At 39.5% G+C, this 13078-nt stretch overlaps 1 protein-coding gene across 1 annotated transcript in view; it reads right to left on the reverse strand.

Moving 5' to 3' along the window:
• ST8SIA4 (ST8 alpha-N-acetyl-neuraminide alpha-2,8-sialyltransferase 4) overlaps positions 1 to 12830 on the reverse strand; it is a gene marked incomplete at both ends in the record, with an annotated part of 67331 nt that extends 54501 nt beyond the window's left edge. The window contains 2 exons of the mRNA XM_082301295.1: positions 8106 to 8237; positions 12718 to 12830. Of these exons, the coding sequence (XP_082157421.1) occupies positions 8106 to 8237; positions 12718 to 12830 (245 nt within the window). The remainder of the gene's footprint in view (positions 1 to 8105; positions 8238 to 12717) is intronic.
• Between the last annotated feature and the right edge of the window lie 248 nt (positions 12831 to 13078).

A 13078-nucleotide genomic window follows, 5' to 3' on the forward strand; every position in this document is an offset into this window, starting at 1 on the left:
TTTGCCACCCTTGAGTCTGTGGGACAAAGTTGTATAAAGGTTCAATTACATTTGCACAATCCTTTAAACATAAACTGTTGACCAAGTCTGGGGCTAAGATTGGATCCAACCATACCTTGATTCCTCTCTGAGAAGGAGGTTAGCATGCAAGGGGTTTAGAAAACAAGTTCTATACCTCATAACTCAGTGAGAGGGATTCTCTAATAAACTCTGTTTAAAGCTTCCATTCTGCCTGTGACAAGTGGGGGACTGGGGTCCAAAAACTGGCACACATTCAATACATAGGTTCAAAAGAGATACTTAATGACTGCAATGCAATGACTAACATATGCAATGACTAATACCTGCACTGGCAGTGTAGAGCAGTTTCAGTACACCCTTGACATAAAAAGCTGAAAAACTCCCCAGGAAGAGCTGCAGGAGCCACTGATAGTTCAGGATTGCAAGCAAGCAAAGCTTTACAAGCTTGTGTCCATCTCTGAAGCAGGTATGTTTGTGAAGAAAGATCACATCTGAGCCCAGTACAACACTCTTATAGAACAGACAGGGAGTGTGCTGAGTTGGGCAGGGTATTTAGTACATAATACATCTACTTGAAACTTTTGCCTCTGCAAGTCTAACAAGAAAAGAAGAAATTCACTGTTGTCAGTAGGTGAAGTGGAATTTAAAACAAAACAGATATTTTGTTGATGAAGAGAATGTTATTTCTGCATATTAAGCTTCTAGAGTGGAACTTCCTTAGAGCATATCAAAACAGGAAAAGACAACTAGAAATGTTTTTCTAGCAGTTGCAACACTCAGTCACAGCCATAAAGGGGAAATAATCCCCCACAAGTTAAAAGGGATGAACTACAGAAACACCCATACTCACTAGCCAGCTCGTGTTGCTGCCTCAAGAAAGAAGAGTGTGTCTGAATCTTGCAACCAACAACACCATGGAACTGATCTTAAAGGCCACAGAAGAAGAGAAACATAAAAAAAGGGGTTTTTAAGTAATTCCTCTCATTTCCTAAACTTGCCAAAAAAAAAAAAAAAAAAAAGGAAAGAATATCTGGACTGGGTAGGACTATCTGTTACAGCTGTCACATATGAAGGAAGCAGCATCAGAGCAAAGGCACCTTTTGCTGAGGCACATGAGGGACTCAGAATAACAAGGCAGGATAGACAATGTTAAAATCCTGAGTATAGCTTTTGGTAAGGCCAAGCAAGATATTGCTGTAAAAGGAAGACTCAAATTTGGCCTTTAAATTGAATGGACTTTGGTTTAATAGCTTAACTTCATGGGCACTCTGCGACAGATACATCAACTACTATAAAACAAAAAAGAGCAAGAAAGAAAGAATTGCCCAATCTAGAAGTATTAAAAATTACTTCAATTATTCATTACATAGGAAGAGAGCTACTACAGCTGGGGCTGTAAAGGATAACATGAATGCATCAAAAGCTATGAACATCATCAGCCAAGCTATCAAGAGACTAATTTCACGTGAACTCTGACTTGAGAAGAGTCTCAAAACCTCAAAAAATTATGTGAAACATACAGAAACTAGATTTCCAGCTACAAGAAGTCACATGATCACCAGAAGATTTGCTTTAGTTCCTGACACCTAGAAAAAATTGGCCTGAAACTGTCCATGTAAGCAAAAAAGTAGCAACATTTGTGCATGAACACAGTCTCTTCTGTATTATTTTAAAAAATAAGAGGAAGACAGTGAAGTTATGCAAACAGTACCAAAAAAAGTAAAAGCACCTTGGCTTCCATTATTAATTTGGTTACTTACATTCAAAACTCATTTATCTATATGCTGGTAAAAGTCCTCCAAAGAATTTCATGTGGACCTGAATTAGAATCAGATAATGAACCACCCAACACAGCTGAAATTTCTAAAATGTCTAAGGAATTTATTTTTCAATAAATATTGAGATGGGCAGAAGTTCCTAATCTTAGTATCTTTTCACTTACTTAAAAATATTTTCTTGTCTGAAGCTGTCATTAGCATACTTAAATGTGCACACAGGTATTGCAGTACACAATAGAGTCCTTGTATAAGAGACATGCAATAATGCTAATATTAAGATATTTTTTATGGATTCATCTGGTGGCATCCAGGTATCTTCTAATACTGAAAGTAATATGATAAATAATTCAGAGTCCATGCTACTGTTTTAAGTTCCTCTGTGCTACTGACTCAGCCATACCATGGGGATAACAGTACTTCTGATTTTCACATAAGCGCTGAGAAAAAAAAAATACAAAAAATAACAAATACTGAGCATACATACATGAGTGTCCCGGTCAGTCCTGATGCTGATTAATAACAATAACTTGTTTAAACCTCTGTTCTATCCCACAAAGAGCACTAAAAATAGCACAACAAGGTTATTCTGATTAAACAGACATGACAAAATAATGACAAGTAAGTGCTAATCCACTTCAAGCTGCATATTAAATTCAAAAGGAAGCTTGATTCCACCGAGGGAAAAGAAGAGCACGATTTTTAGTAAACCTTGAAGAAAAGGTGTTCTGCAACCATAAGCTAAAATGAATAAACAAACAGTTTCATTTGAGGCGGTCTTCAAGTTTTTTATGACAAATGAAACTGTATCGGGGTGTGCCCTGAGCCGTTTTGTGGGCAGGTGAGACTGATGTGACTCACCCTTAATTGTAGCCAAGCAGCTGCTTGTAACATGTTTATGTGACTCAAAAAAACCCCACAGTGTCATAATATGTGGCTGACCTAGGGTTTTTCTTTGATAAGCAGAAACAGATCTCCATAACATTTAAGTAGCAACTGAAACTCCCGGTTATCTGATAAGAGTTCATGCAACAGATAGTTAACGACTCTGAACAGCTTTCCAATTGTTAAAACTATGTACTGCTCTGGGGCAACATGATGAGATTTTTCTCATGATTTGCATTTTTCTAGTTTTATTTTGTACTGTGGTCTTTGAACTACAAAACTTATATAATCTCAAACTATTCTTCATCTGCCTCAGAACTGTGTGAATGAAGGTAAGAAAACAGACCACTTGAAGATTTGTAAGATTACAAAAACATGTATATTTTTAGACATTCTCAAGAAAGACCTCCAATGCTTTTTCTGGGAAAAATCATTTATTTAGAGGCTGTCACTGCCATAAATCCTTGCTGCTGGACTTCAGTGGACCCCACGTGTGAGGGAAAGCCTCTGGAGCACATCCTCAGTGCCCAGGAGGGTTCACCAGCAAACACATCATGGAACAGAGATGGACTAAGTCTTTACTTAATCCTCTCTGTGCCCACTGAAGATGTGCCTTTATCTACATGTCCCCCAGCCCATGTTTATCTAATATGTTCCTAATAATCCCTTGTGGTGGGGACTAGACAACCTCCCCATGCACCTGTCAGTGTTTCCCTAGCCTTACTGGAAGGACAGTATTCCTCAGACGTTTTCCACAGCAGCTGAGGCTGCTCTTGGTCCTCATGCCTTGCTTGTGAAGGACAGACTACACCTAATTCTTAGCAATAGCCTTCATTTACCTGAGGATAAGAAACTACTCAACTATTTTTTTAAACTTTTATGTTGTAGATTTCTAATCCCTCCTCTTGATCTCCTGCAGACTCTCTCTGACAGGCCTTCATAGACAACTCGATTTTCTAACCCTAGCAAGTCCTGACTCTGCTTTGCACTCCACAGCTGGAAGATAGAAAGTGGCTCTCAGCCTTTGGAACCACCACGGAGTACAGCCTAGATAAAACATGATTTTTGCCAGCTAGATTAGTTTAATTAAAAAACAACACGTAGGAACAAACTCTGTGGTAACAAAAGGTCACAGCTTGCTCTTGTACATGAATAGGGTTCTAGCTCCTGTTGGTTTCTTGAGGAGGCAGTGAGGACCACAGGTATTTGCACCTGTGCTGGGTTTTACTTTAGTCTGAAAGGAAGTTTTAAGACATGCTCTTCCAGGAAAGCAGCATTTAGAATATAGGATAGTTTGGGTTGGAAGGGTACATGAAAGATCATCTAGTTCAACCACTAAATTGGATTTGTTAAAAACATGCCTAACTACAAATAACCCTGGAGCTCCCAGCTGATGGAGGCCACACAAACAGAAGTGCCATAATAGAAGAGAGTGGGCATGCAAAAGGAAAAGTGGGCTTTTAAATAGACTGTGACTCAACTACTGCTTATCACAGGAAGGTTGTTCATATACCAGCTTTTCATGAAGACAAGCAAGGTACAGTAAGATAGATTGGCAAGCAAAAATCACCTGAGGTTTATCATGACTAAACCAGACCAGAGAACCTCAGATTCCACGTCTTTGGCACAAAAATGATCAGAAGCAAACAGTGCAAATGGCTTCAGAACATTGTTCCAAAAGCTTCAGAGCAATTGTAGTGCTCCATTGCTCGTTCCGTATTTACTGCTTGTACTTTAGGGACTTATCACAGCTGTTTCAGAATAACTTGTAAGACAAAAAATTATAATAATTGGAACCTTTTGAAGGAGGAAGATGCTTTTTTTTTTTTCTTTCTTTAGATGCTGCTAACATCTTACAAGTTCTCACACTTTCTGACAGGAAATATCCTGTTAAAATGCAGAGATAAATACATTCCCAATGTACTTTTAAAACATTTTGCCTTCCTGCAATTCATAACCCTCTTCTGCTCCTTTCAACATAAATTCCCATATCTAATCAGAAGTAAATAGAAGAAAGTCACAGATATTGACCTGTGTCACAGATGTGTTGTCATCAGCCCTGTGTGGAAGGCTTCCCCAGATAGGTTTGTACCATCTCAGCCACATCCCTACTTTCTGAAACTATAGCCTTCAGTACAAATGAAGTCTCTTTATTTCCATAACCATAAGGAAAACCTTCACATTGCCACAGAGAGTCAAAAGGACTTAAAACATAAAACCTTAGCAGATGGTGGACTCTTCTTCATGACTAAAATAATTCAGATAGAAAGGGGAGCCAAGAGAGCAGTTTTCCTCCCTTTCTTCCCTTTGTCACAGGAATTATCAATTCTTCTTCAAAGAAGTCGCCAGCAATGAGAAGGTAACATCAGTTGCAAAAATCACTTTCCCACTAAAACAGTCATTGTCAAGGCAGCACATTTCACACAGTCTCAAGTAACTAGTAATATCCATAATTTCCATCTCAGTCACAGAAAGTCTGTCTCCTTCTTAAGCCTGCTTAGCATCTCCAAAGGGCTGCTGCCCTCCCAAGAGGGTTGCTACACTCCACACACTGCCTTCTCTGGCTGCAAAATCCTAGAGCACCAGAAACCCAGTGGAAGCTTTCCAGCCTTCCATGGGGTCCTGATAAAGGAGCTTTACCACTCATTGACTCCTATCTGAGCCTGGCCTTTCCAAGAATTCCTAAGGCCTTTGAGGCTGATAGACACATCACTAACCTGAGCAAAAATGAAATGGCCAGAGATGATGCCCACAAAATCAACAAAGCAATAGCAAAGTATAATAGTCTAGATGCCAGTCAACAAGGTTTGACACATCACTGACCAACAGTCCTTGCACAAAGCAAAACTCACTATAAAATACTTTTTACATTTGAAAATTGCTAATGTGGGTGGCAAGCTGATGCAAGACACAAAAACATCTGTCATTTATGTTTTGACTGTATATATGACTGTAAGTTTTATGAAATATCTTTATGCTGTATACTAATGGCTTCACAAATTATTTCTCCACTGCTTAGAACTGATGACATTTTATATATTATTCAACAGGCACTAGCTTGTTTTTTGTTTCTCTCTTACTTCCTATGGTCAACCTCACACCACAAGACCACCACAAGCTGTTGATGTTAACAGCTGCAATTATAGACTATGCATCATCTTCATGGTCTATACAGTGCATGTAACATTCTGGAGGGCTGAGCAGTTAGTTAAACCACAAGAACACCGTAGGACTTTGCTAGACACTTTGAAAGTTACTCCTGATAGGTGCGTAAGTGTAAAACTACAGCTAAAATGCTTCTTACTGCTGTAACATGGAAGAAACATGTATAGCAAACCACCTGTAAAAGTGAGAGAATGTACATAACTTAGTGAGCATCAGATTGAAAGACATCATAAGGGGTTGCATGTGGCTTCCTCAGTGAAAAGCATGCCTGACATCCCTCCCTCACCACTGAGAACCATAACTGAATGTGCTGTGCATGTCAGCAAAGAAGATTTCTGGAAAGACTATGCCTAGCTGGTAGCACTGACTCCTTTCATACAGTTCATGTCAACTTTTGGCCTTAAGTCACATTAATCTAAAATAATTTACTGGTTCACACCTGCTCTCTGCCCCAGTGTTCATAAAGGTAGCCATTTCCTCTGAAACAAGACTGGCAATGTGGACTTCTAAATAACCTCAGCTTTATGCCCTCTGTGGTACAGAAAATCTTACATTACAGTGGAATATCTACCGCCTGTGCTTAAGTTGGTGTACAAGATGCACTGTTTTCTTCACTCTGCTAATGAGACAAAAAAATCCTTCCCTGCACAATATTTAAAAAAATCCCACATATCACAGTGCTTCTTAAGTACACGATAGTAATTTATTAAATAAGAGAAACTTCCCCCTCTGGAAAACAACAAAGAAAAAAGTTATTTTGTAACTCACGAATTTAGTAGATTGAGATGACACACATGTATTAACAGGATGAAAAAAACTAAAGCATTCTCTCTTTGTCTGAATGATATAGTTTGCATTTGAACAGGTGGAAAATTAGCATAACCCAAGCTCAATTTTCTCTCTTAATTTTAACCAAAAGGTTATTGTAATATTTTTTCTTGTGTGTTGTTTGGCTTGAGCAGCAAAGTGTATTGGTTTTAAATGGTTCTCAAATATGATACTCAATTTTTCAGTAAAATGACTGGGAATAATTCTTGTCTCTACTTATAGTCACTCACTCATTTCCAAATCAGTTTACTTCACAAGTAGAAAAAGCTATTTTCTCCCAACTGCCAGACACATAACTTATGATACAGAAATTTATAAGCTACCTTTATCTTCTGCATGCTTTAGAATTAGGGACATAAAATAGCAGTCATTAAAAAAAAATCTCTAAATTCCTCCTTCAGAGAAGTCATGCTTTTATACATGGAAACAATGCCTGTTTAAGGGGTTTGTAAACTGCCTTTTAATTAAAAAAAAATTTTAAATGTAAAATTTCAGAAGTAGAAACCATATTTTAATTAGATCAAATTTCTATTCAACATCTTAATATTCAGAAAAGCAAGTCTAATCTTCTATGTGATTATTGTTAAAAATAGTTAATTTCCCTCATTTTTCATAGAACGTGACACTCTTAGTTCTCCAAACTGCCAGTCCATGCTCCACATGCTTCTTTCATGGGCCACCTTCCTGATGAAAATAAGGAAGATATGACATGACACACTCAGAGACATCTGCTTGCTACTCTCTGTGGTTCCAAGGTGCAGAGATCCACTGTAAATATTAAGCCACATCAGAACTATCAGCACTTTAACTCTGCTACTGGGTTGCTCCCTCAGCATGAACCTAAGGCTCTTTTTGGCCTTTCTGATCTCAAGAAAGGAAACTGCATAAAACACAGATATTGTCAGTGTCTCTGACCCTGTGACGTGGACCAGCCACAGTCACAACTGGATTCACAGCACTTGATGGCCGAGCTATTGACTCCTGGATCTGAGCTGTCTGCCTAAGCTCTCTCTGTAGTCAAGGGAGGAAAATTGGTATGCCCAGGGTACTTACACCTGTTCTGTTTCAAACTTTTAGGATGAGAGAAAATCATGTCCTAAAAGCACCAGTTTCTCTCCACTGACTGTGGAAGAGTTCTAGACAACCAGCTTAAATATGGACATGCATAATGTGGACACTGATTGCTCAGGTTTGACAGTCACAGCCAGATGAAAACATTTTATTAAATCTTATGAAGGATGACTTGACTTTGAGGCCTAATGTAATGCAGTTGCATTTTACACTGAAATCTAAATAGATACAGTTAAAAAACATCCACCTGCAAATGTAAACCAAATTACTGGTTTATAGACCAAAGGCATTATAAAGCAACATGAATGAAAAGCATTATAGGCAGGGTGAAATGAACTGCTTTTAATTTAAGACACTCACCTTATTTCCATTACCAATGAAGAATTGATTTTCCAACCTTCTACAGCGTGTTGGAAGATTGAGGAGCCACCCTTTCGAATTATCTTATCAGAACTATTGATCATTGATCTACTCAAACTCAGTTCACCATATCTGCAATGCAATATAGAAAAAACACAATTACGTCAAGGCTAACTCCAGTTTAAATAATTTACATCCTAAGCACCATCAATATATCCTTTTATTCACAACAAAAATAAGCAATTATCTCTCAGCTTTCTAAAGAAAATAAGCTGTAACTGAAAAAAAATCTGTGGGATAGCTATCTGTAATAGTTGAATATGCAAACTAAGAGCTTAAATATGTTTATATTTGTAATGGAATAGACATAACAAGAACTACAATAAAATCCAAATTGTGAATCTAGACAAAACTTCATTATGTTTGTGAAGCAGATTCTGCACTTCTAGGTTCCAAATTTTTTGTATTAAACTATGAATTAAGTGTTAAATTTCAAGCCTTTGCCCAGCAATTGCTCATAATCTGTAGTACTGGCTTAATAGATATCTTTGGCCTCCTGCTGATGCTAAAGATTTTTAAGCATGGAATTCTGGAGTTTAATGGTATACAAAATATAAAATTTCCCCAACACTTCACAAGACTTTTGCATACATCCAAACCACCCCAACTGTCTTATCCTGTCCATTAGCCTTAGGATTATAACTTTTTGGCCATGTAATCTTAAAAAATAAATACAGTAAGCTTTGGGTGATGACCATTGAACACTTGGTGAGCTAGCACAAGTTGCAGTGATATTAGCCAACAGGATCACATAAATGGGACAGAGAAACCCAAACGCTACAAGCACAACTTAAGTTGTTAGGACTAAAATTCTTTTTTATCTCCACATCTTTCCATTGTCACCCATACTGTTCCCTTTTAGATGCCAGAGCAATGTTCAGCTGAGTTCAAACACAGCTGTTAATCACAAACATATCGAAGTTGCTGGATATAAAAATCTACCACACAGAATGTCTTGTAACTCAGCAGTCTTGTCACTCAGGTGTGCACAAGACAATAATACAAAAAAAAAATGTTTATCTGTTAAATAAGCATGCTCTGAAATACTGCCAATAACAATAACTTAACTTGGAAACAGAATATGTGACCATAGCCCTTCAAAGAACAAAATGGAAAGGATGTGAGAGTGTAAGCTTTCCAGGAATTGCTGAGTTGTGTTTTTCTGTGGCTATAAGTTCTGATAACAATTGGATCACTGCCGTTAGTAAGAAATACAGCAGCATTACTGCTGTATATATAAAGCAAAAATATTTGGTAAATTATACAACAGACTAAACACAAGCAAGCTAACCTGTAGTGGGACATAATTAAGCTAAATTAACAAAAGTGGTAATATGTAGTAATTTCTAGAAAGTGCCGTCATTGCAAAAGCCCCTATGACTATCAAACCAGTATCATGCACTTCACCAAAACCACCCTGCATTACTCGCAGCTCCCCTTCTCCCTCACGCCCATGCCAACACCCTGCAGCCCTGGCATCACACCGATGCAGAGGTAAGGCTGCCACCTACCGAAAACCTACAACTTCAGATACAAGACCTGTATGCAAATTACCCAAATCCTGCTGACTTGAAAGCATGGGAGGATGCTGCAGAAGTCCCTAAATTCAATAGCCAGAATCCAACTGATACTTTTTGCTACATTGAATTTTTTTATTACCTAAAACTTTTCCAAAATGGTTGTAATAATATTGATTACATATATATTACTGCATGTATTTTCTAGATGAATTGAGTGCATACATCTAAAGGAAAATTACCAAACTACATCCAGGTAAAGTTCTCAGTTTAAAGATACTTCAAAGACGTCTCTAGTTTATTCTGGGTTAAATATTATTTAGTAAACACTTGACAGTGAAACAAGTGACAAAACTTAGCAACAAAATGCATTGCCAACACTTAAACCATAGCATTTGAAATGTGGTTGACTTCCATATTCACAATTTACAACTGCAGTGAGTTACACAGATTGTACATTGAAACAATGTTAAATACGTTTCTATGAAAGAAGGTCCTAGGCACTTTTTGTTAAAGTTACTACTATGAACACAAATGTGCTCACTTACATCCTCCTCTCCCTTTTACTGGATTGTTTTAATTTTCAGTTAAAGCAATATTAAATAAACTAATACATAAAAATCAAAAACTTTTTCCAGGTAATTCTTCATTGTGTAAATAACTGAAAGAAATTTGGATTACTTTGTATCTTCTAGAATCACTGCAAATCCTCTCTGATGTAAATGAAAGAGCTGCCATACTGTGACAGCAACTTATAGCTGACAATGTCAGCCTTCACTTTGGATTACCTTGCCTTGGTGACCAATCAGACCAACATATTAAGACTCTCTTCTGATGAAAATAGTTCATTAAATAAAGTAACTGCTTTCAGGCATATTCCATGTCAGTAGAAGATGACACTGGTTAAGAAATACTACGCTGCCCATAAAATGCATGTTTCATTACTTGTTTGACCTTTAAAGGGACATTACTGTCTATTTGAAGCAGGGCATGCTTCACAGTAATTGTCCTAGCACACTTTTCTATGAGAGCACACAGCTGGTTTAAAGTTTATAATGTAATTTGGAATATAGTCAGTGCATTTTGTATTGTCTAGGATTTACCTCTAGTGCACTAATAACCATAAAATGGACCACCTTGCACACCCATAACTTCTGAAAGTAAATCATCCCATGGAAAACTAACTTTGCTTGCCCACATGGCCAGTCAAAAATAACCCGTCTTGAACTCCTAATTCAAGAGAAAGGCATGTGTAACATCAATAGGGGCAGCAGTAGTGAGCAATACATTTTTAGGGTATTTTTTTCTGCTTCACACAGTAATAAATGGGATGACAGGCTGTGACAAGAAAAAATATTTCAACAGCAAAAGTAGTACCATACTGTACAAGAAGTCTCACTGATAAAGAAACAGATATCACAAAATGACTTGTGAGAAGTATATCAGAGCTATATTTTAAAACATTTAAATATGTTTGTTAGGAACATACATATTTATAACTAAGTACACTTATTTTCTCTCATTGAATATTAAAATAACACTTCATTTTAGTAAGCGTTAACTTGTGTCAAACAACGTGCAGTAAGTTGAAGGCAGTTTTTTCTTTGCAAACTTATATAAAGTAATTTCTGAATAATTTAATCAGTTCCCACTAGTCTGAGGAAGGAGCACATACTAAGAAACATGGGTATTAAAGGCAATTCTCCCTCACACATTAATTTGCACCTGTGTTTTCACACATCTGTAACCCAAAAATTCTAAACTTCTGTACATCTCCTGAGAATACAGATAGCTTTGTGGTAGAAACTGGGTTACACCCAGGCTGAACAAGAGGAAGAGATACCAGCAAGTTGTGAAAATCTTGAATAACAAGGGAAGCAAACATCGCACACACACAGGTGAGGCCAGCTCCTGCTTCGGCACGTGCCGGGGCCACAGCTGCCCTGCCGTGCCCAGTTGCCTGCGTCCCCCTACCGCACCACGACTGGGAAAGAGGGATGCACTTTCTGTCTTTAACTCCGGGGCCAAGTAGGCTGTAATTGCCTCAGCTTCCTCTAGGCCTGTACGGATACTTACAACCCCCTTATGCCTCCTCCTTAAATTAAGGCAAGGGGACAAAAATCTCCCCACAGTCGATATGCACAAGCAAACAGAAAGTGTGAGCCCCTGCTTAGCTTTTGCTGATTTCATTAAACGACCAACAAATTTATGCATTGCTCCAGTGAAAACAAAATCTTATACACCTCCTTGGAAAAACCAGCTTGGCTGAAAACCCAGTACCTCCAGAGAATACCTGCAAGTTGGGAGAAAAATGAGGAATGCAGGCATTCTCGTACATAACGAGAAAGCTGAGGTGCAAACAGAAAAATGGCAAGGGACTCTTTGCCTTTCTTTTTGAGTTAATGACAAGCAGCAAAGGGAAAGTATGTAACAGACGGTCTCAGCGAGGGACCAGAGTTTCTAGTGGAGGAAGCTCGAAAGCTAAAGGGGATGACCACACTCTCTCAGAGCAAGAATCCTTGAGGAACAGCCAAGTTAAGCACAGCTCCCAGGCAAACTTCAAAGACGGAAGCAGGCGTTCACCTGCATCCCGGCACGCTTGCCTGCGAAAGGCACAACGCGCTCCCGTGGCTGCTGCCGCCGCCACCTCCGGCCGCCCCTGCCTTCGGGGCAGCCGCGGACAGGTGAAACTTCCCAGGAGCCCCCTGTTTCTGGGGGTGAGAGGCAACCTCAGCAGCTGCACAGCTCCCGCCCTTTCCCGTGCACTCGGCACCCTGCCTGCGGCCGCCGAGCCAGGACAGCGAGCCCCAACAGCAAGCCCCGCTTTCCACCCGTCCCGCAGCGGCATCCGCGCCCTCCGCAGCGCCCGCCAGCGAGAGCGCCGAGCTGCGCTGGCACCGCAGGCTGAGGGTCACAGCCCGACCGGCACCGGGGCACCTGACGACGCAGGCGGGGACGCGGAGGTGGGCCTCGGGCAGGGACACGGCCCCGCTGCCCCCTCGGACCGCCCTCCCGGCGCGGCGCCCCGCAATTACCCGATGAGAGGTGCCTCCTGGCGCTCCTCGTTTCGCGCTATTTCCTTCGTCTTATAGAAGATGAGGAGGAGACTTATGGTGCACACAGTCCACCTCTTCCTGACGGAACGCATGTCTTCTGTGAAACGCGGGCCCCCTCCCCCTCTCCCTTTGTTTGTCAGGGGTGTGCAGGAAGCAAGTGCACACGCGGCAAGAATTGCTAAAAACACGGCGATGTATTTTTTTGTTGGTTTTTTTTCCCCGAAATAATTACAGAAGATAAAATAAAATTAAAAAAAAAAACAAAAAACAAACAAACAAAAAAAAAACCAAACAAAAAAAAAAACACCGAAAAAAACCGGGCACGAGCAGAGGCTGGGGG

Source organism: Coloeus monedula (assembly GCF_965178545.1).
Source record: "Coloeus monedula genome assembly, chromosome: Z".
Classification (NCBI taxonomy): domain Eukaryota; kingdom Metazoa; phylum Chordata; class Aves; order Passeriformes; family Corvidae; genus Coloeus; species Coloeus monedula.